This window comes from Tetranychus urticae, chromosome 1 (assembly GCF_039701765.1).
Source record: "Tetranychus urticae isolate SD_2017Ah chromosome 1, NJAU_TeUrti_SD_1.0, whole genome shotgun sequence".
Classification (NCBI taxonomy): domain Eukaryota; kingdom Metazoa; phylum Arthropoda; class Arachnida; order Trombidiformes; family Tetranychidae; genus Tetranychus; species Tetranychus urticae.
Window position 1 is genome coordinate 29931634 of NC_142958.1, and position 27728 is coordinate 29959361.

The 27728-nt window shown below is 31.0% G+C and overlaps 4 protein-coding genes and 3 long non-coding RNA genes across 8 annotated transcripts in view; 2 read left to right on the plus strand and 5 right to left on the minus strand.

Annotated features, from left to right (window-relative positions):
* The first annotated feature begins 8915 nt into the window (after positions 1-8915).
* HisRS (histidine--tRNA ligase) lies at positions 8916-12428 on the plus strand. The gene is made up of 11 exons (XM_015928822.3): positions 8916-9370; positions 9438-9598; positions 9660-9767; positions 9838-9936; positions 10004-10732; positions 10820-10921; positions 11049-11292; positions 11365-11525; positions 11589-11696; positions 11758-11856; positions 11917-12428. Exons 1-11 carry the CDS (start codon positions 9124-9126, stop codon positions 12379-12381), a joined length of 2523 nt encoding a protein of 840 aa, XP_015784308.1. The 5' UTR covers positions 8916-9123; the 3' UTR covers positions 12382-12428.
* A 1-nt stretch (position 12429) lies between these two features.
* Positions 12430-13217, minus strand: LOC107361884 (prefoldin subunit 6). Its single transcript, XM_015928823.2, has 3 exons — positions 12992-13217; positions 12683-12807; positions 12430-12597 (listed from the first exon to the last, which is right to left on the minus strand). The coding sequence occupies exons 1-3, from the start codon at positions 13127-13129 to the stop codon at positions 12510-12512; spliced, it is 351 nt and encodes a 116-aa protein (XP_015784309.1). The 5' UTR covers positions 13130-13217; the 3' UTR covers positions 12430-12509.
* A 1533-nt stretch (positions 13218-14750) lies between these two features.
* Positions 14751-15871, minus strand: LOC107361581 (uncharacterized). The gene is made up of 2 exons (XR_001568532.3): positions 15645-15871; positions 14751-15581 (listed from the first exon to the last, which is right to left on the minus strand). It is a non-coding gene; the product is annotated as an uncharacterized LOC107361581 (long non-coding RNA).
* A 459-nt stretch (positions 15872-16330) lies between these two features.
* Positions 16331-18821, minus strand: LOC149094936 (uncharacterized). Its single transcript, XR_016200865.1, has 3 exons — positions 18391-18821; positions 17721-18291; positions 16331-17532 (listed from the first exon to the last, which is right to left on the minus strand). It is a non-coding gene; the product is annotated as an uncharacterized LOC149094936 (long non-coding RNA).
* Positions 18822-18883: 62 nt separating this feature from the next.
* On the minus strand, positions 18884-21381 carry LOC107361781 (uncharacterized). Its single transcript, XR_016200864.1, has 6 exons — positions 21242-21381; positions 20838-21108; positions 20311-20655; positions 19242-19758; positions 19050-19140; positions 18884-18943 (listed from the first exon to the last, which is right to left on the minus strand). It is a non-coding gene; the product is annotated as an uncharacterized LOC107361781 (long non-coding RNA).
* Positions 21232-27728, plus strand: part of LOC107361778 (death-associated protein kinase 1) — a 39856-nt gene continuing 33359 nt past the window's right edge. The window contains exon 1 of the mRNA XM_015928681.3: positions 21232-21374. Within this exon, the coding sequence (XP_015784167.1) occupies positions 21313-21374 (62 nt within the window). The 5' untranslated portion in view covers positions 21232-21312. The remainder of the gene's footprint in view (positions 21375-27728) is intronic.
* On the minus strand, positions 24410-27683 carry LOC107361780 (uncharacterized). 2 transcript variants are annotated; one of them, XM_015928688.3, is made up of 5 exons: positions 25631-27683; positions 25351-25540; positions 25006-25175; positions 24794-24882; positions 24410-24658 (listed from the first exon to the last, which is right to left on the minus strand). In XM_015928688.3, the coding sequence occupies exons 2-5, from the start codon at positions 25469-25471 to the stop codon at positions 24505-24507; spliced, it is 534 nt and encodes a 177-aa protein (XP_015784174.1). In that variant the 5' UTR covers positions 25472-25540; positions 25631-27683; the 3' UTR covers positions 24410-24504. The 2 variants fall into 2 exon arrangements, with proteins under 2 accessions (XP_015784174.1, XP_015784173.1); XM_015928687.3 differs by having other exon boundaries at positions 25351-25535; positions 25631-27657.

Below are 27728 nucleotides of genomic sequence, written 5' to 3' on the forward strand. Positions count from 1 at the left end.
ATTTCTTCAATCAAACTTTTGATGAGAAATAAAATGAAATATTTAAATTTTTCCCAATTCATTGTTGATTAAATTGTTTGGTTTGCTTTGTTTTCCTTCAATCCATTCTAATGCTTTTCCAATGAATAAATTGCGTGATTCGGAAATATTTACTTGTGCATATTGTTCAGATTGATAAACATTGAAGAAGTTAACTTTTTGAATCATTTTCTTCATTTTAGTTTCTTCTGTTGTTCATTAAATTTCATTTAAATCAACAAATTATCATCAACATGATGACTTGCAATCAGATATTACTCTTCTTCCTGATTCTTTGATTGAAAATCTGCAATCTTTTTCATTCTTTTTCCTCTTTCACTTCAAACCTTGCAATATTAATAAACTATTCAATTGATACACTCAACTTGATTGAATAATGAAAATATAATTTCAATTTAAGGTATAAAAAGTGATAAATATTAACTATTAAATGAATTGGGTTATCAAGACTTTTTTTTTCTTATAAACATAAGTTTAGGAATTGCTGAGTTCCTCTTTTTTTCACGCTTTTTTCACCATTTGTCGCAAGTTGACGGTTACTATTCAAGTAACAAAAATTGCAAGTTAGCATTTGATCAACATTGATGAAGATGATTTCAAGCTGAACACTTTAGACCGGAAATTTTGGTTAAAATTTGGGTCAAAAAATTACGAAGCAAGTTTGATGAGGAAACGGCAAACAGCAGACAACAATAAACAAATCAATTATACTTCAATTGTTGCTATTGTAAGGCTTTTAGTGGGATAATACAAGGGTCAGTTTGAGCATTTATTTGTTTACTTTTACCTTCAATTGTACAAATTGAGATTCGCAAAATTGTATCCCAAAAATGGATAAAGATACTTTTGAAGCTCAAAATGTAGCATCAAATGTTTAACCAAAAAATAAATTGAAACGTCAATATCGATTATGGTTTACAATTGGAAAGTTTTGCTCAAAATTTCCAGGTCTGTGGTCATTGGATCAAACAAACCCAAATTGAAGGTCTACTTCGTCTTGATAGCTTTGAAACTAATTTTTCAAAATCTTTCTTGCGTTAAGGGTCAACAAGGTTGCAATAGATTTATTTGAAGCCGTCAAAAAGATCGATGAGAATCAATTAGATCTCTTACAGTCAACTGTCCAAGTTACCTTCAAAATTTACTAATCAAGAGAAAGTTGTTAAGCTGAAACATGAGATGCTTAAGGTCACAAATAACATCTACAGTCACTTACGAATCGAAACATTGAAGGATAATTAATGCATGATAATCAGTGTAATTGCACTTGAATCTCTTGCAGAATTGCCAAAATGATGATCAAGACTTGTTGGCATCATTTTTGATATTGATCATCAGTTGAGGCTAAAGTTGATCTGATTTTTTGCAGTTCTAAGCTATAAATAATTAAACTCAACTGAAAGTTATGAATGAAATTAATTGATCAAATTTATTGGTTTCCGTTTGGTTCCTTTCATATTTCAATCATGAATTGATATTGCAAGTTAATTGAATTACTTGTATCTTTATTTGTTGAGATCTCAATCATCTTATTGGGTCTTTAAGCTGAAACTAATTGAAATTGAGATGCTTCAATCTGGTTAAACGATTTTAGAATGAAATTGATTTAGAAACTGTGAATAGGATTAATCGAGATTAAACTGAATTTCTTATAATAGCTGAACTTTCAATATTGTAACAATGGTTGTAATATTAGAAAGATCATTGATTCACTTTATATTAAAGTCTTTCTACTTGAGCCAAAAGTTTACTTTAATAATATTCATTTTCAATGTTCCTTCAGGCTTATGTTCAACAATTACTTGGTTCAACAAATAAAGGCTAACCTGGAACAAAATTTATTGATTATTAAACGCTGATTGAACTACTATTATCACAATTATCAGGTGACAAAATGAAATTTAATTGCAATAAAAATTGAAGAAGAACATGAATGAAATCTTGAAATCAGTTAATTAATGATCAAAAGTGTGCATTAGTTGCAAACTTTAATTTGAGAGTAAAAATTTTGATAAAATTGCAAATTAAGATGTAATTTAGCTAATTAAATAGCGTAAAATGGGCCGATTTTCAGCCTAAAACTAGAAAAGATTTCAAATTATGATTAACATCATTTTAATCGTTTTCTAATCCAGTTCATCGGCAATTTCATTGATTGTGAATAAAGCTTCAATGTTTCAAGTTTCAATGTTTGCCAGAATTTCGTATCTAAAGATTGACAATTGAAATGGTTTCGTTGCGCTCAATTGATCGAGACAACTGATTTCACTAATTACACAAGTAAAACTCAATGTAAATGATCAACAATCAGACTCTTAGTCAATGTCCTAAGGTAAGAAGATGCCAATAATATCATTAACAATCAACAAACTATTGTCTTGATCTCGCCCTTCACCAGACCATAAAATCCAATGAAATTCAATCCAGATTCTAGATTCTATCACCAAATCTTTCTAGAATCAATTACAATCACAAAAAATAACGATTCAAATGAATATCAATTTGCATCATTTACTTCGCACAAAATCCTAATAATAACACAAAACAACTCGCACAGCATCAATAAAGTCATTTGACTTAACATAAAAAATTCACCAAGAACTAAGATCGAATCAATTTGTCCAAAAATATTGATCTTAAGCAAACGGAATTGTTTCATAAACGATTTTTGAACATGTTATTGTTAATGTCACTCAAAAAGCTTCCAGTGACGAGTTTGAAGATGAAATTTTCATCGTTTTTAAACTGATCTTCAATAGAGTCTACAAGTTTCTCGATTTCATGGCACAATGAAAATGATTATTCTTGAATCGCATAAAGTGTCACCTTTTAACACCACTTATCAACCTGCCAACTGAACTGATTCAACTAGAAAGCAAATTTATGCACTTGTAAACTGATTACACACACCTTACAAATTAAATCATTTGCTGTCAGTTAATCATCACCATTGAAACATAATCTTGACCATTAAATCTGCTAATGATATAGCATTGCCCACTCATCAAGAATGAACACAAGCCCAGAATCACATCAGATAATCCATTTTAAACGCTAAACATGGGACAAAGAGGCAACAAGAAAACTTGAACATCAACAATGAAAAGAGCATCGAAACTACAATTACATTTTACCTTCTCAAGGAAACTTAATACATTCAATCAAATGCTATTATTATCGTTGCCTTAATTGTCTTAATTTTCATCTTCACCCCATCATAATAATTAACAAGTTAATATCAATTTCAATGGAATGAGTTAACCTTGATTTGTTGAGCATTCAACGTTAAAAAAACGCTCAAATCTTTACCGAAACAATAGGAAAGTCAAAGTATATTTTGAGGTATAAAAAAAGACCAATGCAAAAATAAAAATAAAATGTAAAAAAAGATTAATTAACATCTTTTATTGTTCACAATTGGCTTTTTGTTAGCATCATCATATTTCAAAGTGTAACCAATTAAAAAACATGACCATTAATAGGCACAACAAAAAAGCAACAACAATTTATTAAACAATCAGTGTTGATCTTGAATCAAATCATGGTTCATGAACAAGAATCTGAACATCTTCAGATGCAAAAATAACACCAGAAAAAGAAAAGGTAAAATAAAGTTTATCATTATTGTTTGATTATCACGATGAAGGAAAGCAAAATTAATAACAATCAGATTCATTTGTTCATCAGCTAATAACAGTCAAGAAAATGAAATATGTTTATTGCAATTAAATTAACCCAAAATGATTATCTGCAAAAATATGAACAAAATGGAAAATCTCATCGAAAGAAAATGAACAAAATTTGAAACATCAAACACTTCGATTATGGCTTTCATCTGAACATGAAATGTTCAAATTTTCCTCAAAATTCGAGTCCAAGTCGTTGGAACTTGAGCAATTATCAAAAGTCTTTAAGGACTGAAGCGACTTGCAATACTTTTCAAGACGAAATCCATTCCTCGAGTTGGACTCGCAAAATCAAATGCTTAAAGACAATCTCGAAAAGTGTTCAAAACGAAGTTGTTCCTGAATCTTTTCTTTCGAAGTTCCATCAGTTTTGAACAATTAGCGATCAAACTTGAGGTGTTATATCTAATTGGGATTGAGGTAAACTGTTTTGAACCAGTTTACTTGTTTTTGAGTTACTTTTTTATCCTTTCTGTTTGGGTAAATGTTGCTGTTTCTGTTGAAGAAAAATTGATAATTTTCATGATAAATAACCCTGTAACTGAAGGAGTGACTTGATTTTGCGTGTTGATTAATCAATATAAGAGATAAGTTGAGTTGATGATGATTCTAATCAAATTTAATTGTTGCCTTCATTTGTTTTGCGTCTGTTTAAACCTTCAAGTGCAAGTTAATAGTTGGTTGAAAATTGTAAAATTAACCAAGACCCAACCTTAACCACAGTTTTTGCTTGATTCTGTGAGTGTGTGAGTGTAAAACTTATCTCATCTTGATGGTAATTGTAGTTGATTTCCGGAATTTTACTCATCATCATCTAAAGAGTTGCAAGAGTAAAAATTGGTAAATAAAAAGAAAGACGGAAAAAAATTTCTCAACCGGACAAAATTAAACAAGAAATGACCAAAAGCAACAGTTTTGATCCATGTTTTTTGTTTCTGGTAAACAATTTTTGTCCACTTGAACGCAATAAAATGTAGTAAACGATGCTTAACTGTTGACTTGATTAAGATTACCATTATTATCCAGTTGAAGTAAACTTTAAATTGTATCTTGGACTGGATTAGAATGATGATGATGGTGATGATTAAAGGTACACTTGCATTATGATACGGATATGAACTGACAAGTGTATATGATTTTGGGGAAGCATTTAATTTTGAAAGTTGTCGCAGTTTAACTTTTATCCTTTTTTGTATATTTAGCTCATTATGCTTACTTGTCATTGCTTCAAGTGACCATTATTGTCAACCAATTTAACCCTTTAGTTTGACTAATCCAACTGGTGACTGAGTTCAAATATTGAGCAATGTTGACGAAATGATAAACTCGAAGATAAAATCTTGTCCAGACTTGAAAGGTTGAAATAGACGGCTGCATCAGTTAAAAGTCATTTGCAAGGTTCAGCTCATCGTTTTTTTTTCTAACTCAAGTCTCGAACGAAACCTGAAATTGGGTAAAATGAAACTGGAAAATAATCTGAATACAAACACAGAAATTCTAAGGATGGAATCAACTGAAACTGTCTTGAAAATGAAGTTGTTTTTTCTGATGTAAATTGAATCTTAGACTTTAATGAATTTGTTTTTAAATTGACTGAAACTTGAGCTTTATTAGAAGTGAATTTGTCGCCCTTAATATGACCTGCGATTGGCCATTTTTCAACGTCAAGTTGAATGATTATCATAACGGGAAAACAGCAAATGCTGTTCAACCTTTTTTGTTGTTTTTCAATGAATTTCAAGTTCACTTCATGTTTACCTCACAATGTTTCAGGAAAAATTGAGTAGGATTATCTTCCGAGTCTCTTACATGCAACATGAAAGTCACTGAGATTCAGTCTCAATCTTTTTGAGCTTTTTCTAGATTCGCCATTATTTGAGCATTGATGCATTTTTACAGCGAAACTTGTACAGTCCAATATTTTTCGGACCATTGACCTCAAAAAAACAGTTGCAAGAGCTAACTAGACAAAGTGAACCAGAATAAAATTGATTTGGATAATTTTAATTCTTTAGCTTTTGATGATCTTTCGTAGTTAAATTGGCAATTATCTGGTTAAAAGTTTACCAAGGTTAACCCAAAACCCAAAGATTCAACCAGGAATTGGATAACATTGAAAACAATTCTCTTGTTATCAAAATCAATTTAAATCATTATGATTGACCTTAAAACGTTAAATGATTACAACTCTGATGATGATTAAAAAAGAAAGATATTGATCTTAATTGACCTTATTAAAGCTATAAACTTGATTTACAATTAATGGTAACCCAACAGGATTATGAAGATGTGAAAGTTTTTGCTATCATCAACTTAACTAGCAATCAATTAGAAAGACAACAATTAATTTCATTTCCAATATCCAAATGAAATTGTCTTTTCAAACCTAACCAAACATTAAACTTTGGACAATTGAAATTTGGTAAATTAACTTGATTAACAATGCAAAACAATAATCAAATGATTTAGGAGTTGGTAATAAACACTATTAAATTATACCATTTGATGACCCAAATTGTGATCCATTTAATCGAATAATTTCACATTTATAACCAAGTCTACTATTAAACCTTTGCTAAATTGTGTTGATTAAAAAAAGCTGTTTAATTGGGAAGAAGAGGTTGAACAAGAAAAATTAATATAAAGGTTACAAGGTAAGGTTTAAATGTTTAATTGAAATGGTTATTGTTGCTCAAAGATTATCCCATAATAATCATATGAATGGGTAAAATATTAACCAGAAAATGAATAGCAAACATTGAAAACATTATATAATGATATTTAAAACTTAAATCCGGTTTAAATACACAAATCATATTATCATTAATGATTAATTCGTGGTAGTTAAATGATTTACTGGATTCTCATCTTGTTTTATAATTTAATTTAATGAAGTCAACATGTAAAACACACAACAATTAAATACAAATATAAACAAAAGTATTATTTTTACAAAACCAGAAAAATTGTCAACCAATTTTTGGGTTGATTTTGAGGTTAACTCAATTTGGGTTGTTTTCAGTGTTTTGGTTTTTTTTCCCATTGACCAAGTCTTTGCATTCTGATAATGATTAATGGTTTAATCATTAAATTGCTTGCCAAAATGATTACAATTTGTTAACTAGAAAGAAAATTCTGTCGCCCAAATTCAACGTTTACCATGAAAACCCATATCATCCTAATTATGATGATAAAGGTCACCTCAATAGTTTTTGCTTTTCATCATCATCTTAATACTTTTTTTTTCAATTCACAAATCACCAGAAAAAAAAGATTCTGAATGTTCATTGCTACTTGAGGCTTTTAATAATAAAAAGTAATTATTGTATTAATGTTGATAAAACTGTGATGGTTAATTTGCCCTTATTATTGATTGATTGCAATTAATGTAGTGAAATGTAAAATGATTGTGAATCAGCCTAAAAATGATGATTATGTTGCACCAAAGTATCATTTGAAAAATGATGTCAACTCAATTTAACCCTTTACCATTAAGGCGACAAAATTGTCAAGGAATTTAACTTGTTGATTAAAAGCAAATATTTGTTAACAACAATTAAGAGTAATGTACCGTTTAAGGGATGACAACAAATAATGACTGTTAATTAAAGTAATTAAATTGAAAGTAAGTTGACTGTCATGATCAAAAATAGTTGCTCGCTTTCAAGAAAAGCTAATGTTGGAAGAAGAATCAATTGCTATTGAAAAGCAATTGCTTTTTATGTAATTAATTAGCACACATTGTAAATGGCCAATCAACTAATGACATTACAATAATGCTAATTGCTACAGTTACGATTGCTTCTTTAATTTGGATGATAGGCGCTATTGAAAATGGACAACATTAGGCCTGACATTGAAGCAATGTTTGTAAACGTTTGTTTGGGTTTTTTGGGTTGATCAATGGGATTTTTTGGGAATCACTGACAGATGATTATATCTTATTGATTAGCTATTTGTACAGTTTAATTGTGCTTACCTTTGAGTCTATTTGGTGAAAAATATCCGAGCATGAGGTATAATAATAGTGTAAATAAAACGATGATTATCAAAGGTTGTTTATTAAAAGTAACACAATTTTTGGACTCCTTTTAGGTTGTATCCTATTGATTGGTAAAATTGTCAATTAAGTCACACATTTTCACTGGCAATTAAATTTAGAGTTGATTTGCAGCTTCAATTGGTTGACACTAAAATGTAACACATTAAATCCAAATTATGAAAGGTATCGCACTCATTGTGTTCATAGCCGGTAGAGACAAGCAAGCTGACCAGAAGTATAAAGACACTGCAAACATCTAGAAGGGTGAAGATGATAATCAACTGTATCCAGTTAGCTGATGTTCACTGTTCAGTAAATACTTGAATAATGTTCAACATGTTTTTAACGGGATAAACAAAAAATACTCACTCAAAAAGGTACACAAGAAGCGACTGTTAAACCGGTTTCAGTCCATATCAGTGACAATCAGAGAAGGTAAACCAACAAACGCTTTTCGCATTCATATTGGCACCAAACTTGCCTTATCAAGGTTAACGTCCACTCCAAACGATCGATACCATTTAAGATGGCCAAAGTCGTTAAGTAATGCTGCGAAAAAAAACTTCTAATTGTTATAATTAAACGCAACAATTTAAAAAGTTAAGTCGATCTAAAAAATTTCATTCAGCTTCGATTGTTCCATGTAGAGTCATCTATCGAGCAAGTTTAAAACTATAGATCAGGTGGTGATTATTTTTGTTTGTAAATTGAATATTGAGCTCAGTTTGGTGATCTTTTGTGAAATGAATTTAATTTCATTAGCTTAACATTAAATCCATGTAAATTAACTGAGAATATAATCTTCGATAGTCTGACCCGTTCTATAAAGTGTTTTTCTTCAACTTGGATTGTGAATTTGGTAAAAAGTAATCTTGTGAAATGTTCATTTAATTGACAGTTGTCAGTCTGTTGGTTAACCAGAAGTCTTTGGAGTTTTGTTTGGACATGTCTATGGATCAGTCGAAAAATCGGATTTACTATTATAGACTGTTTTAACAGCTAATCAGTTGTAAACTAATTTTAATTCAGTTTTTGATGAAATTTTTTCTTTTTAAATAAACCGGTGTTTTTGATTGTAACCTTGTTTGCAGAGCCATCTGACGATCTACTGTTACCGGTTGATAACAAGAGGAATGAGTACTTTTTTCACAGTCTGTAAACACTTTTTATGATTGAATTGTTTTGTTTTGGAAGATAGTTGAAACGTCTGCCTTTCTCTCTTTCGACCTGTTTAAAGAGTCTTCAAAAAAGTGTGCAACGACTGTAGAAAACTGTAAACATTAACTCCATTTGCCAACGCACAAGTTTTAGTTTTAGTTTTGAAACCAAAGAGTGTTGATCAAGTTTACCTGCAACATGGCAAGTCAAAATGTTATCAAGTTAATTTCAAAGGATCTAAAAAATGTTCTCAAGCCGCCCAAAGGAATGCGAGATTTTGGTCAGCAACAAATGCTGATAAGACGAAAGGTTTTTAAGATTATTACTGAAGCCTTCAAAAGAAACGGTGCTTTAGCTTTAGATACTCCAGTTGTGGAATCTAAGCAATTGTTGACCGGTAAATACGGAGAAGATTCCAAACTTATTTACGATCTTGAAGAACTAGGTAAGTACAGATTGAACAATTTTAAAACTCATTTAATTAATTCTTACTCTTCGTCTTATGATAATAGAAGGAGATGTTCTTTCACTTCGTTATGATCTCACGGTGCCGTTTGCCCGTCACCTTGCTCAACATAAAATTACCAAAATGACCCGATATTCAATAAATGCTGTTTATCGAAGAGATAATCCATCAATTACCAAAGGAAGATTTCGCGAGTTTTATCAATGTGTTAGTTTTGGAGGGATGCAAGTGAATTGTTCAGAAAATTTCAAATCTCATTTCTTTTCAGGATTTTGATATTGCTGGTAAATTTGAACCAATAGAGCCGGACTCAAGATGTCTTAAAGTTCTTTGTGAAGTTTTAAACGAATTAGATCTTAAATCCTTTATAATTAAGGTTGGTTATTTTAAGACCTTTTTTTAAACTCTTTTCGTTTCATTAATTACGTTTCCTTTTTATTTTTCAGGTCAATCATAGGCTACTCCTTAATGGAATGTTTGCTGTAGCTGGTGTACCTGAAGAAAAATTCAAAACAATCTGTTCATCAATCGATAAATTGGGAAAGGTAAAAGATTTTTTCTGACCAATTTAAAGTTACCAAAAGTTGATTGTTTTTTTTGCTTCTATTTTAGTTGACTTGGGAAGAAATTAAACAAGAAATGTGTAAAGATAAAGGATTGGCTGAATCTGTTGCAGATCAAATCGGTGAAATGATCAAATATCACGGTTCAATAGAGATGTTGAATGAACTTCTTTCAAGCGATTTGGGAAAAAACGTAAATGCCAAGAAGGGCTTAGAAGAGTTGAAGATTCTCTACAATTTGTGTAAAAATTCTGGTATCGAAGGAAAGATTGAATTTGATCTGAGTTTAGCAAGAGGCTTGGATTATTATACAGGCGTTATTTATGAAGCAGTTCTACAAGATGATGGCCTGGAGGTTGGTTCAATAGCTGCCGGTGGACGATATGATGGTTTAGTTGGCTTACTTTCCGCTGATAAACATGATGTACCCTGCGTTGGCGTTAGTGTTGGAATTGAGAGAATATTGGCTATTATCGAAAAACGTTTTAGTGTAGAACCTTCAATGGAAGTGGAGTGTTTTGTCATTTCAATCGGAAAAGGAATGGTTGAAGAACGGCTCAAGATAATTAGAGAACTAGATGATGCTCAGATCAGCGTTGATCATTTGGATAAAGCCAATCCCAAATTGTTACCACAAATTCAAGCAGCTGAAGAGAAAAACATCCCTTATATTGTGATGCTGGGTGAAAATGAATTGAAAGACGGCATTGTTAAAATAAGAGATGTAAAGACTCGTGCTGAAACGCCTATCGAACGAGCCAAATTAGTTGAAGAATTGGTTAGTTGATGATTTTATTTTTGCTAGAGCCTTTTTTCAAATTCGAAGCGTTATTTCACAATTCCCATCTTTTTTTTCTCTTTCTAGAAAAAAATGCTCATAGAAAAAAAATCAGATCTAACTGGAGATTCTTCTAAAGGTGAATCTAACAAAATTACTAGTACAAATGATGCAATCGATAAAATAATGGTAAGTTGTTGTTCAAGTTAATTTTTCTGTAATAACAATTCTCTATATTGAGAACTTTTTAATTTAATAGTTCAACGATCTTTCAGAACTTCAAATGATTTCCTTTCTTTTGTTCTTAATTCACCAGGGTGGAGACGCCATTGATGATGAGAAAAGTAACCAACTGCTTGGTTTATATACACCTAAAGGGATGCAAGATTATGATCCTGAACGGATGTTGGACCGAGAAGAAATTTTTAATACCATTGAGAATACTTTCAAACGATCTGGTGCTCAACCTCTGGATACTCCGATTTGTGAATTGAAAGAAACTCTACAAGGAAAATATGGACCAGAAGAAGAAAAGTTGATCTTCCATCTTGCAGATCAAGGTTATATTGATTTCATGAAAGTCGGTTGATAGCAAAAAATTCTAATTTCATATAAATTTTGTCTATTAACAGGAGGAGAGATTCTTTCCCTTCGATACGATCTTACGGTTCCTTTCGCTCGTTTCTTGACTATGTTTAAGATGCACAGTATGAAACGATATCACATTGGTAAAGTTTATCGGATCGACAACCCAGATTGTACCAAAGGAACATTCCGTGAATTTTATCAATGTGTAAGCTAGTTAACAACATCCTAAGGAAACAGCTCAATCATTTGTTTTTTATCTTTTAATCAGGATTTCGATATAGCGGGACAATCTGATTCTATGATTGCTGACTCAAGATGTATCAGAGTGCTTTACAAGTGTTTAAAAGATGCTGGACTGCAATCGTTTATCATTAAGGTATGGCTTCAAAATCAAAGAATAATCTTCAACAAGTTTTATAATATTTATTTTATCGCAGGTAAACATGGTTCCAATTTTGGAAGGCGTATTTACTTTAGCTGGAGCTCCTGAAAAGTCATTCAAAACTTTGTTCATAGCCATGGACAAGTTGAAAAAGGTAAAATCCGATTTTAAGATTCATATTCCCAGATAATAATCTTTTTATCCATTTTTCCAGACTTCTTGGGATGAAATTAAACAAAATTTGCTGAAAGAAACTGGTTTAACTGAGGTTATTGTCGATAAAATCAGAGATTTGATACAACATCGTGGTTCTGAAGATAAGCTGGATGAATTATTGGCCGGTGAATTAGGAAAGATCAAAAGTTCTCAAGAAGCTTTGGAATCATTAAAGACTCTATTTAAATATTGTCAAGCTCTTGGAATAGATAAAGATAGCATTGAATTTGATTTAAGTCTATCTAGAGGTTTAGACTATTACACCGGACTAATCTTCGAAGCATCCCTAAAAGATCCCGTTGATCACGGGTTTGGCAGTGTAGCTGGTGGTGGTCGTTATGATGGTTTGGTTACTTTATTAGCGGGAAAAAAGCACAAAGTACCGGCAGTTGGATTTAGTATCGGCAGTGACAGATTACTGACCATTAAAGACTTCCAAAAAAGCATCCAAGTTAAAGAATAACTATAATAATTTATAAAATTGTCACGAATAAACTCGAAGTTTCTTAAGTTCTTTTTTCAATCATCTTATTAAAACAGATAAGTTGTTATACACCAAGAATCATGATATAAAAAAATGAAAACCAAAAATTATCCTTGCTTTTGCAATTTACCAATCACTTCCTTTTGTTCAAGTTGTTGTTTCTCAATTCTCTTCAGCAATTCCTCTTGCTTTTTCCTAATATGAAGAGAGTTTAAAAAGATGGGTGTAGAAAAAATGTATTAAGGTTAACATCGTTAACAGAGATTGACACAGAACTTACATTTCAGTTGAGATATATTTAATCCTATTTTGAACATTATCTTTGGCTTCTTTGAGTTCTTGTTTAATCAGTGCAGGTCCAATCAACTTATAAACAGCTGAAGATTCATCTAATAAATCAAACTCCTGTAATGATGAAGATAAAGAGTGATGCAATGGATGAGTTTTCTTGATAAAAAGGTATACTTTTCAGTGTTTAAATATTCTTTGGAAAAATGTGAAAAGGATTGAGATTGAAAATCTAAATGATTTAGATAAACAACTGATTTAAACCAGCAATAATTAAGTTGAAATAAAATTTGTAACCAACCTGTTTGACTATTTTATTTTCATTCAACTGTTCATCCAATTGTTGATGCGTTGTACACACTTTTTGATATTCCTTCTGAAGGTTATTAAACTTAGCAATTTCATCAGCTAATTTGGTAGACATATTTTTAGACTCCATTCTGCACAATTGCTGACACTGTAAATAATTATACACAGGCAATTGAAAATCAAATTGTTAGTTAATCAAAAAGCAAGTTGGAAAAAACAGAACAATGTGACAATTGAAAAAAAAGATGTTTCTTGTTGAAACAAACTGAACCAAAGTTACCCTTGGTTACTATTAAATGCTGAGCGCGTTGTTCAACTCTTTCTAAATAGTCACTGATGATTATAAATGCAATTAATACTTTATTTACCGACAATTAGAATGAAATAATATAAAAAATATCAATACAAATACAGCAAAAAGTTCATTAAATTATAAAGAGCAAAAAAGGTCCATTTAAACTTGAGTAATGATCTTTACAATTTGACTTTTCCTTATTAGCAAATTGATTACAATTAATTTCCATCAAACAAAAAACCTAAATCATTTAATTGTTTTGATTAAACCATTATTTACCATTTTCACTATCAAATGAATGGTTAAACAAAATAATGCCTAAAGTTAACTTTGGAGGTAAACCAATTGATTTGTTACCTGAAACAACCAAAAACCACTCCCGTAATCATTTAACAGTTAACTCTTTGAGATATTGATTGTAATCGAAAGTATCTGATTGATTTGAATTGATTTACTGAACCAAATGAATGTCAAATATGACAAATCATTTAATGGTAACTGGAAAGGACGAAATGTTCAGAAAAACAAGAAAAGATTTGCATGAAATTCAGGTTAATCAATCAGTAAACAAGAATACAAAAAAGCTATAAGTAAAGGATAATAATTAAGTAATTTCAGTACATCGATAATTACCATAATGGTAATTATCGTTAATTTTATTTGGTAAATTTTATTGAATTTCATTTAAACTGCATTTTAACCCAATCTTGTCTAAAGTTAATCGGTGATTGCTGGTATTTTCAATGATTTACAAGTGAAAAGGTGGAATCATGAGATGATTTGTTTTATCTTTTAGTAGCAATTAAATCAACTGCAATTGAATCAATATACATGTTTATGAGAATCAAATGAAGTCATCAAATGTTGAAGCGAATCATCAAAAGCTTTTAAATCATTTAGATTAAAAGTTTACCCAAAAAAACGTTAATATTGCTGTTGATGTTGATTTACAATCTGATCTTACAACAAATTAAAGATTGGTGAAATTGAGTGATAACTGTCTATCATAAGTCCAATCAATCGATTGATTAGCAATTGGAATGAATGTGAAAGTTAATATAATCTTGATTAATGGTTAATAAACAAGGAAACCAATCTAAAACATTAACATTCATTATCAATTGATTAAACTTGCTCTATCCATGACCGTAACATTGAAAGCTAATATAAGATTGAAAAACAAAGTGCAGCTAAGGCCATTTATCCGTTCGGACACGATAATAATAATGATAGTGATGGAAGAATCTAATACTCTAATTGTAATAGATAATTTACAATCATTCACAGTTTAAGTTGTATCACTATGGCAAGATTAAAGTGTGATACTAATCAAAGGTAATCTATATTTGATAAACAGTTTGATTAAGATTTGAAAGGTTTAAGCTGGTTAAATTGAAAAAACCTTTTGTTATGAACTTGATTTTAACGGTTTATTCACAATAAATACAGCTAATCGTGGAGTTTTCATCTAATTTTTAATAAATAAAAGCTAATAATTATTACTCTCACTGTTATTATCATCTCAATCTACAACAATAACAGTAACAAGAATAATGGCCCTGACAGCTCGTGACAATCAATTAATCATAACATAAGCTTGAAATTAAATCAGAGGCCATCACTGATTTTACAGGTACGATAAAACAGAGGGTTATCATTAAAAGTCCATTCCAAGAAAGGTTTAAGCATTATAATGATTGAGAGTAATTGCGATTAATTTGATAATCACACCTTAATTCTAGATTACACTCATTGTATCCATTAAATACAATATCAAGTGAAATATTAAAAATAAAAAAACACTTTCTCTATGAAGTGGCTTAAACAGTCAGGTCCGCTTTCGGTTGTTTACAGTATCACAATTTTCGATCAATTTCATGAAATTACACCTTAATTCATGATCAACAATTAATATCACAGCGATACAATTTGTGAATGAGTTTAAAGTGAAAGAAATTTCAAGGTAAAGAGATTGAAAATTAACGGTTATTAAGCTACGGCAACTTGAATCTTGTCCTTTGGGCAACGGTGGGTCTTTTGCTTGTCATATCCAGGAAATTATAAAAGAACACTGAATTCCAGTCTGAAATAAGGAATTAGTCAAGCTTAATAGCAGTAGAACAATCAGAAAGTCTTGGAATCCTGAGACATATGGCGATATCAAATTCAGACGATAGGAAAATGTGTCTGTCTTATCTTGTGTTGACACCGCGTTTGACAATTTTTTGGAACAGGTCAAAATTGTTGATGATGTTGGTGTTTTTTGCAAATGATATGCTGCATTAATCTAGATAGATAAAAGAAGCAATTAGTTGTCAGTTATCAAACAAGACATTTAAAATGGACTCACCTTATCACCGGTAATGTATCCAACACAACATCATCTGGACCAGATTAACAGCCACATAAGACACATTAATGGTCATCACAATAAACGGACCAAAACAAAATTATCATCTATTGTCATCAAATCATCAGCTCTATCAATCAAAACACTATCATTATTGTGGTTAAAATGAAAAATACTGTTATTATTATTCAACTATTGTAGCGCGCCTTTTATTTTCAACCTTGATTATCTTTGAGGGACAATTAATATATGACATTCTGTTTCATTTCCCGTGGTTATTGTCATTAGGGTAAAGAAACAAATTAATGTTGTTCTTATCGTTGAAATATTAGATATAATATAAAAATTGGATTTGAAATGACTATTATTACAGTTATTAAAGTTAAAGCTTAACCACTCTAAATTGTTGACTTGTCAAATAAATCAAATCAACTTGTCCATACCGTAAAAAAACATGAAAGAGTTAAAGAGAGTCAAGTTAGCATAAATTAGAATCAATTTAATTAAGTTAATACAATTTTTTCCGGTCTCAGTATTTGAATGTATGAAATGTATGAAATAACAATATTGAATGAGAAATCGAAGCAAAAAATTCTGGTTCGTTGATGAAAATATTTTTGAAATCATTATTAAAATGATTTGCTCAATCAACCGTCCAATAACAATAACTTTTTGATAGAAGTGAATAAAAAGTAAATAAATGTTAATCAAGTGTTAATCAAGAGTTAGACATTTGATTTTTGATTACTATCCTGATTGAATGTACATTTGAACAAATTATTCTTGTTGGTTTGACTAAAACTTGATTTGCTTTATTTATCTTTACCATTAATTTTCAACTTTCTTTTCATTGTTAATCATTATTCATCGTCCGTTTCAATTTTACATTTGACCAGAACCTGAAGTAACCAACGGTCAAATATCAATTGGTTAAACTATCAGTTAAATGAACCGTTATAAACCAACAAATAGTGTAAAAAATTTACTTTTGCAACAAAATTCCAACCTAAACCAATCCACAGTAAAAATGGAAACAGATCATCATCCAGAAAACGCCATTCAATCGTAAATGATGAGCCAAACAATTTTGATATCAATTAATTAGCAGTGAATTAAAAGAGATTTCATAAATTGAAACGATTAATTGTCTGTAATAATCGACTTCTTGAATCCTCATCAAATTGGTGATAAATCAAATTTCTAGTTAATTTCAGTTATTTACTTTCCCATTCAAAACCAGTGATGGTTGAAAATGTAATTTTGAAGCAAGAGAATGAAAGAAATTAAGACGATGATGAAGATGATTGTTGGATGTTGAGAGGAGAATCAAGATTGATTTATATGTTCCGGGTGATTTGATTGTGAAAGTGACACAACTGGTCCCTTAATGGCAAAGTGACCATTTATTGGCAGCAAAAATGAAAAGAGTTTGATGGAAAGAGAATGAATTGGAAAATGAAAGGCAGTGAGAGTAAATTGTTAACAGTGAGATGTATCAAGATGAACAATTTAAGTCAACAGCAACTACATTTCAATGATTATGCCGATAATAATTAAGTCAACAGTAGCAGTGAGGTACAATCCGCCAGTATAAGATCATTACTAGTGGTGGAAAGCAATTGTGAGCATTCAAAATTGAAGTTGTCATTTACTTCATCATTTTCATCTTCTTTATCATCGCGTTGCCTTTTTATCCATCAGCATTTTATCAGCTTGCGTTCTTGGTTGATGATGATGTTCATGCTTCCAAATTGACCACAAGAATGAAGTTGAAAAGGCAAAACAAGCCAAAAATAAAACTGGCTACTGCCTTTTCGCCTATCCTTTGCTTCATCCTCCTCTCCGACAAAAACCTTGATGATTGAGATTCACGGAAAGAAAGGTTGACCTGAAAAAAGAGGAAGAAAATGATAATGATGAAAAAATGTGATGAAGGCAATGATGAGGATGAGAAGGGAGAATAAGAGCGATAGAGAGAAAGGAAGGAATCTAGATAAATAGAATAATAAATTCTCAGATATATTAAGAGCTGGTGATATTGATGGAAATATGAATTTGAGTAAATTTAAACATTACATTCTCAATCATCATTATTACCACCTTTATTTCACATTTAAATTAAGCTTGAAAAAATATATTCCACACTCAATGTTTTCTCTGTTTCTCCAGCAAAAACAACGAACGTTGATTGTCTCCTGGTGTTGATGTGAATGTAATAACAGGTAATAATAGCAGTAAAAGATGATGACAATTACAATTCACTTATTATCCCACAGCATAAATTTTCCATGAAAATAGAAGATTGTATCCAATATTTAATTAGCAATCGGATAAAAGGTTGAATTAAATGGTCATTAAGTGTTATCACTGAAGCTACTTGAGTTGGTCAATTGGCTCAAATGAAAAGACTCGCCATAACCATCAATAACAGGACTTTATTCATCCAAAATCAACTTTGTTCAACTGGTTCAAAGGTTGAGTAAAAGACTAAAATTTGCCATTAGAAAGTCAAATTGATTCCACCTTGATTAAACATCTTTCATGGTGATAGCGAACAACTTTAACTTCGTCTTTCTCCTCATGATGTGAAAGCTTTGTTCATTGATTGGTAAAAGATTAAATAACAAAGTTGCCTTGGTCAAATAACCTAAAGAAATTGATGAATAGGTAAATTGATACATTAAAAGTTGATTGTAATAGAAATAACAAATATTAATAGAAATATGAAAGTTTCAAAAACAATTACCATGAATATTTTATCCTTTTAATTTTATTCATTCTCCTTTTTTTGATGAATTAAACGGAGAAAAAAAAGTAGAGGATTTACTTTGTTGTTATCATTGTTGGGAAATGATTATGGTGATGATGATTAAAGTTGATTGTTGCAGCAACAGGTCACACCATGTTGGTGGTTGACAGTAACAAAAAGACATGCTGAGTTTTGTTGGTAGCCATTATTATTTTTTCTGATGAAATCAAGTCACTTTTATCAGAGTGTTGAAAAGAGATGTTGCTATTGAACGATTAACCGTGAGTTATCTTTGTCTTTTGATTGTGCTGGTTGTATTAGGTTTGTATGTTGATGTTGTTGATGGTAAACTGTTAACAACTTGTCTGCTGCATGTGAGTCTGCTGTTGATTAAATTATTATTGCTTCTCTTGACCTCAAAATGTCTCCTAAGGTAGTAAGCGATGTAACAAAATCTTGATCATTTTATAACCATTTATATAAAAAAAGTGTTTCAGTTGTGAGACGCACTACCAACTTGATTACCCAGAATGAAGACCGATTCCAATCACTAATCAATATGCAAAAAAAGAGGAAAAAATAGGAATGATATTAATACAATTGAATTGGCAACAACCAAAAATGTATCAAATATTTTTTTTAATAAAAACACTAACCATTTTGGTATCATCATCATAACCAGATTCTGCATTAATCATTAACCAGGAACAAGATGAAGTTGTAAGTGTTGACATGTGTATTAATAACCTGTAGTAAAAATTGACACTTGTTATTAAGTCATTAATTTATAAAGATACGTAAATTGAGCTGTTAAAAGTTAACAGCCATTGTGATTAAGAATGTATTACCAGTTATTCATTATTGAATGCAACTTGAAATATATCGAATCCAAAAGTAATTTTAACAATACCTTAAGGGTTAATCAACTGTCCTGATGTTGGGTCTGAGTTAACTGTTTGGTAATGCCATTGAGTGTATTAATGGTTAATGAGTAATTGTTAAATCAGAGTGGAATTAATTATCATAATTAGTATCACTTTACTTTCGCTAAATTGCCATAGAGATTCCATAATTTGCAGTCACTTCTAAACAAACTTATTGAGCTCAATATCAATAAAGTGAAAGTGACATCGCAATTGCTCTAATTGAAATCATAGACTGAAGCAAATGGTAGAATAAGAAAGTTTGCCGCTCAGATAACCTCAGGTAATAGGAATATAATGAAATACCAAACTCTAAAAGTTTCATAGAATTGAAGATCCAAGCAGTTCCAATTTAATGAATTCATCTTGATACCGAAGCTTAATAACTTTCATCCTGAAGGTTGGTTTATCTTTGATTCAGTATGCACCAGAAATCGTTAAACTAGGATAAAAATGGTGAGATAAAAAGAAAGAGTTAGAAGATGTTGCAAAATAATATGAAGGTTCAGAAGTTGAAAGATCAAGTTGAAATCTAGCAAAAAAGTGCAAATAAATGTATACAGATGAAAGATGAATACAGACAAAAGATAATACCAAGAGAGTAAGAGAGAGAAGGTAAGTGAGTTGCTTAGGGATACATAAAGGGGGATTCACAGTTACTAATATACTTAGTTACCTGTAAGGTAAAAAAACATAAACAAGGAGGAGATACAGACAGATAGTTAGACAGAAGGAAAATAAGAGAGAAAGAGTAAGTTAGTGGCAAAGGGAGAATAGCTGTATGCGAGTTTGTGAGAGAGAGGAAGATGAGGGAGGGAGAAAAAAGAAAGGAAGAATTTTTTTTTGTTCGTCAAGCCCAGACAAGAAATGCTTATTGAGATGATCTCCGGTAACAACGAAAGTTAACCTTTCTCCATTCTCCGGTTGGGTAAGGAAAGAAGAAGAAAAAGAAGTTTAAAGAAAAGGAAGGAGAGAAAAAAACATCATCTTATACCATCAGGTTTGGAGGTGGAAGAGGAATCTGAAACATCAGTAAAAAAAAGTCACAACGAGATTTGCCATTCTTTCTTCATTGGAATCTTCTTTATCTACATCCTCTCATCATTTACGTCCAGTGATCTTGTCAATAGGTGTGATCTTCATCTTAACGTAAACATTCCCTCTACCAGTTGGTCATCAAGTTACCATCCATGTCACTGTGGACCATGTCGAGTATTTTGACAAGTGGACATCATCATCTGTGTTAACCTTCATGCATAGTTTGTTTTTGTTTTTGACCTGTTCCATATCAACGTCAACATTATCCGTGTATATTTATTTCTCCAAAGCTTAAGTTTACCTGTGTATGTGAAGAGTAAAAATGGGTAAAAACAAGAGAAGGATTATTATTGTTAGTCTGAAGCTCTAATTAAAGAATCTAAGCACGGATTTCATGTTCAACAATGATCAACCAACCAATGGTTACTTATATGCTTCTAAGTGTCAACAACAATTGGTTAAACATAGTTATACAATCATCACCATTAATTTAAACATTCACTTGGATCTGTACAAACTTTTGTTTGTGTATTGAAACCATAATCATGTTTAACCTCATCTTCTCGATATCACCATGTTTTAATCTGCAATTGTCACTGTGAATCCTCGTTTATAACCTTCTCCAGTGTTTAATTGTACAGTCACCATAGATGAAGTGTAAACAAATACATCATTACCGTATTCATCATCGTATTATCAGCAGTGAATTAAAACAAAAACACAAAAAGTTACATTGAAAAAAAGCCAAGAAAAGCTATCAAAAAAGTAAAGAAAGGACAAAAGAAAATAAAAGGTTAACTGACATGACCAATCATAAATAATTGTGGTTCAAGTTTAAATCTCTAATTTATAAGTTTTGTGTGTTAATTTAAAATTGGGAAGCTCACCATAAATATTAAAGTTGAACGGCTACCAAAAAGTAACATCAAACGGGTAATAAAGAGAGAAAGCTAAAAACATGAAACAATTTAAATCCGAGCCCATTGAAATGGATTACATCATTGCCGAGGAAATTGGCAGGTAAGTTGACTCTCAATCCTTAACAGTTGGTAAAGAAAAATCAATATATAATAATCGTGGGTAAATCATGAAATTCAAATCAACATATCAACAGATATCACTATTATAAAAATTAAAACAAAATTATAGAACTGTATTGATAACAAGACAAAAAGCATGCAACAAAATTGGTTGTGAGAACCAAAAAAACCGTTGACTAATTGAAAACCGTTTGGTAAAGATGATGATTCAAAAGTTGAACTCCTTTGTTTTCCTTTTTGCTCTCGATATTTACTTCTGATTTTTTCGGTTAACTTAAATCATTCAAATTAGAATCCAATCTTTTATTTTTCTTGTTCAACAAAAATATTGATGACAAAACAAAGCTTAAGCTCAATATTTTATATCATCATCATTACGCTAATGATGATAGCAGCAATATTATAAAATTTTGTTTACCATTTTTTTGCTAATTTTGTGATTTTCTTCTATTTATTTGTCAACTTTAAGCTCCATTTTGAAAACATTATTTCACCTCTTAATCGTTAAAGTTTCACCTGATTTTTCTCTTTTTTTCATTCCAATCTGAATATACTGATTTAACTTTCCCACTATCAAATCATCAGACATCACCTCCATTCAAATCATCGTCAATATTTTTACGTTTTTGCACTTTTTCTTCAATTATTTTACCACTTATTGCCAATTTTTTACCTCATGTTTGTGTGTGAATCCATCTATCATTTCTTGTGGTTCATTCTCAGCAATTCAACCAGTCTTTATGTCAATCATAACTTTCCAATCGTGACAACTATATTTCATCTGAAAACGCCAAATTTTCATTGTAAATTTCCTAGACATTTAGCTTTATACTCACGCGACTCAGCGAGTCTCTTACCTTCTGATCATTCAAAATGTCGACACTAAACACCTCCATATACTTCATCAACACCATAACACAATTTGTTGCAAATTAAGTGCTAAAAGGCCTTTCACTAATGAAAATCAATTAGTGAAAGCGTATTAAAACATTGATTTGATTAGATGGAAAAAAAGTGAAAATAATTTGTTTATGAATGAATGTAAATTTGAGAGAAGTGAAAAAATTAACCTTACAAGTTTACTTTTTGTAAAAAGGATTCAGTCAACCAGGTAACCTTAATCACAATTAAACAATACCTGGCTTAAAGATGAATGCTAATGACTGATAGTGTGTAGGTCTAACAAAAACAACAAATTAACTTTCCTCAACATGTCAGTTAACCATGGGTATTGAGGGTTGACCACCAAAGATACAACTCTTTCTGTGAACTACACTTATTCATATTGGTACGTATGCGTGTGAATTTGTACCTTTCATCAACTACCTTTAATTCAAATCAATGACAATTTAATCAAAGCAAACCTTTCTTTTATCAACCAACCAACCTAACCTCCTCCTCCACCTCCTTTCCCTTCCACCTTAATAGCATTCTAAAAGCACTTGTATTTTGGTAAACATGATTTATTTAATTTGACGGCCAATAGTTTTGTATATCATTAATGGAGATGTGGTTTTACCGGTTAACAATTAACTTTCAATGAACAGTCAACAACAAGCAACTCTTCAACTGATTGATTGGTCTCCATTTAGGCCATTTGGTTAAAGACAGCAAACTCAAAATTGACCAACATATCGAAACCTTATACACTTGAAGTCAACATTGTTCATCAAGACAAAAAGCTCAATTGCAATACGATGATGGAGTCGATTGTTTTGGAATCGTATTAATTGTTCAATCTTGGTCCCTCGGAAACGGCAACAAAAAAGAGCCACATCAAACAACCAACTCAAGTCGCAATCTTTTATGGTTACTTCCTTACCCAGTTGAAACCTTGAGTTTATCCTGCTAATCACTCCTACTTATACCGATAATCAACTAACCAAGATCCATTTAATCACATCCACCCTCACAATTAACATTATTAATACAAACCAAAGTCACAAACCTTGTTAAAATCTCATCAACTGCAGAGTCAATCTGTTTTCCCTGTTGGTATGGCTAACCAATGTTTACCATTGGGATCGCTATTAATTTGCATTTTGATAGGCATCTAATTAATTCCCTCAACACAGTGATCATTAATACCACAAATATGAATCATTATATTGCTCTAATCGTACAAAATAGCCATAAATTTTGATCGATTTAGCTTGATCATTTATACTCCACATAACCATTGGTTACTTTGAACCATTTTTGTTTTCCTTGCTGAACAATTCCCACTGCCCTTGAAACTCACTATATTGTGATACATTATTGTAATGTTTATTAATATTGTTTCCAGTTTCCATGGAATCAATGGTTCAACACTGCCACACAATTAAACTTGAACAAGATTAATTGTAATACCTGAGCGATGATTACCGTATTGATGCGTATCGTAGCACCGGGCTTAATAATGAGAATGTTACTCTTAAAGGCACAATTTTGTGACAATAGAGGCGCCTTTTAATAATAAGCAATGATCTTCGCGCATTTGCAGTGGCTCAAAAGGCGCTTATATGATGGCGTACTTTTTTATAAGCGCGGCGCCACGATACGCGTCAATACGGTAATTCTTAGGGTTAAAGATTGCTTTCAACTTGATCTCTCTTGTTTAAAACCTTGATTGTGTACAACCTTTCTTTTCCCTTTGCCTTAAATTAATTGTTACCACTCATCCAGAAATTTGATTCACCAACAATCTAATTGTAATACAACCTCAACTCTCATGATCATTGGATTATTATCATTATCATCATCATTTTTCTCACTCTCTTGTAAACTCTGAAACAATCTTACATATAAGGTTAGATATTCTTGTAACTTGGGAAATGTTTTTTTCTGCTCAGATGGATTGAATTTTGGTAATTGAACCAACATTCTTGCAGGATAACAATCTAATAATCATGAAAATTGTCTCTTCTCTGTTGTCAACCTTTCCCATTGAATGGTTGCAAAAACAATTTAGATTCAATATCTTTATTAGATCCCGTTCTTGTAGCAATAATTGATTGATTGAAAATTGAGAAATTTTGAAAATCTGTAATCTTGCGTTTTAATAATATCTTGATTTTGTTCATAGACAGATCCAGATTTTTTTGATTCTTAAACCTCCATCATTAATATCACTGCCAAGGCAGTATTAAGCCACAAGGTCTTGGTGAATTTGTTTGCTGGTGTTGCCTGATCAATGCATCATCCAATTGATCCTGTTGATCCTGTTGATTTGATGGAAAGGTACCTTGATTGTTCCAACGATTATCATCAAGATTGGCTATTCTGTAACGAAAGTATAAAGCAAAGGGAAAAATGAAGCACAATAAAGACCAAGGACAAGTTCAACTGCGTTCATAAAAGGAATACCAAATTGAAGACTCTTTTTGTATTGTGATAGCTGATGGTTGATTAACTCACATTGGAAGAACAACAATTTTGATTGGAAAATAATCTGATTGATGAGACGCTGATCTTTCCATCGGTAAACCATGGTAGGGTGGCATCATCTGTACAAGCCAAGTTAATGGGAAAAGACGGACAGAAGGAAGACGCAAAAAATGGAGAAATCAATTTTTTTCTCATACTTTTAGTGATTAATTTGTATGATAATTGGTACCATCTGAGCTTACCTGGTCAGGCTGTTGATAATGGGATCTTGGTGACATTTCAATGAAATGATTACGAAGTGGAGCTGATTGAGGATGAGGTGGAACTGGTAAACCCATTGTATTGTGTAAAAATGGAATTGGAATAGGAATCGGAATTGGAATCGGAATCGATTGTTGCTGTGCTGATGCTCCTTTTGTTTCAAATGATGGTCACCAGGAAAACAAAAAGCCAGGCAATGAAAAAAAATAAAAGAAACGCAAAACAATATAACAAATGAATCCAAATCAATCAATCATTAGGAACATTTAATAGTTAACAATCAAATACACACACACAAGCAACAAAAAAAAGGCTAATCCACTTACCTGTGAATACAATGTTTCCTTTACTAACACTTGTTAATTGACTTAACTGGATACAATTGAAGACAACAAAGTAGTAAACATTTGAAGTAAACATTTTCATAACGCTAACGTAAATGGACATTTTAACAGCTATTTTGACCAAAAGTGTGTTCACATTCACAATCCAAATTGAAAATGGTGATGATCTTTACTGGGTTGCAGGTTCAATGAGATGAATTGTCAATTGATTTGCTTGATTAACTTATGGATCAGTTAAATGTATTAATACTCGATTCTTTACCTTTTGGGCAAACCATCAAAAAACGCATATTCTTGATCCTGATCACTCCAACTTACAGGTTTCTCCATTGCTTAACCAGACTCCATTACAAATCCAACATTCACTTTAATCAACATCTACAATCAACACTTTGCCAACGACCAAAATCAATTTATTAACCTCACAATTTAACCCTTACAACTCAACCTAACAGTACATTGACTTGGATACGTTTATATGTCAATATTCAGAAGAAACCAGCTTAATAGTTTACAGCTAAATTAACTTTTAACATTGAAAAGATATTTAATAACGATAATGATAATAGTGATGATGTTAACAACCATTATCACAATTAGAATAGCCAATTTGTTGATAGTGAAAAAAAACAATTATTCAAATACAATGATAAACGCTTTTATAGTCAATGCATTTACTGGTCAATGGTCTTTGTCAGCAAGTCCATTGACTAGAGTCTTTTCCGTCAAATCCAACAATCTATTATCCATTTTTAATTGCAATTAGATTCAGTCAGTATCAAACCTCTAATTGATCATTAATTTTAGAAGCAAATTAACTGCTTTTAAAACGGCTTTTCTGGTCAACTCTCAACTCAGCTTGAACAGTCACAAATTGAAATGCTTTGTGATAATTATCTTTATTTTAATCATTGTTGTTGGTTAGATGAATGAACTTACCTTTTGATTGTAATATGACTTTTTTAGGTTTCATGTTATAATCAAAATAAGACTTTGAATTAGTCTAACAGTAATTAAGGTTTTGTTCAAAAAGCCTTTTGACATTTCAGATTCAAATTGAAAAAATCCTATGACTTTGATAGCAAACATTTGATCAGCCAAAATTGACTAATTTGCATTGCAAAGTCTTTAATTGCCTGAATGATTAGGGAATTGAAAAGAAACATTAATTGTATTACAAACAATCAATTTTAATGTCAATCCATTTGACATTCAAGTGATTGTCTGTTGATGCAGTGTTTTTAAAGCTAATCTGGTTAACATTTTGATTGATGAACCTTTAATTTCAGTTGAAAATCAAAAAGATTATCACATTTCTCATCCATTTTCATACCTTTTTATCATGATTAGTATTGCTTATTAATAATTTTACATGCAACAATTAACTGCAACTAAAAAATAGACAAAATTTACTTATAAAATAATCTTTTTTAGTTACTTTGCCATTTCAATGTTGGGGAAATAATTTTCATGTTACAATTTTTATTTCCAAGTTAATCAAATTTTGCTTTCAATTGAAATTGAATTTTAAAATGACCACTTTACACTCTTCTGACCATTTCAATCGCCGTCATCAACATCATTTGTTATCATCTTTACCTTAACTTTCAGCTTCCAAATATTTAACCTCCCAATTGAATATTATTTTACATTGAGAGTGTAATTATTATGTATGATTATTACTGTAATCATCATGTTATCAAAACAAATCACGACCAAATATGATGATGATTAATATTATTATCAGCTATATGTTTAACTTTGAAACATTGGCTGCAATTTAATTGTAATTATTATTGATAAAATGGTAACAAACGGAATCACGAAATTTTTGTATCACCAGTAAAATAGTATACAGAAGATGGCCATTTTTGATTCCTTGTATGTTAATCTCATCAACATATTAATCTTTTCCGTTTGCCACCTTTCAATCAGAACCATCACAAATGTGATGTAAAGATGATGATAATATTATTAAATAGCGTTCAACAATAATTATAGATTTGTGGAGATGATTAGCAACAATTAAAAACTATTCAAGTTGCCTTGAAGCATTTAAATCAATCAAATTCCGTTGTTGGATAATTTACCAAAATGAAATTGATTTTGAAGAAATAAGTAAACCAGAAACAGTTGAGAAAAAAGTGTTACATTCACATGAACCAAAGAAACCTTTGTATTGTAAATCCCTGATAATTACACATTGATGATGATTTAATGTTTTATCTGAACAAAAATAAATCAATAAATAACAAGTTATTAAGCCTTGAGGCCTTAAGATTGAAGTTAATTATCAACTTTCATGACCAAACGTTACATTTTGTTGTCACTTTTCTTCCTAGAGGGAACCATAGGTAAAA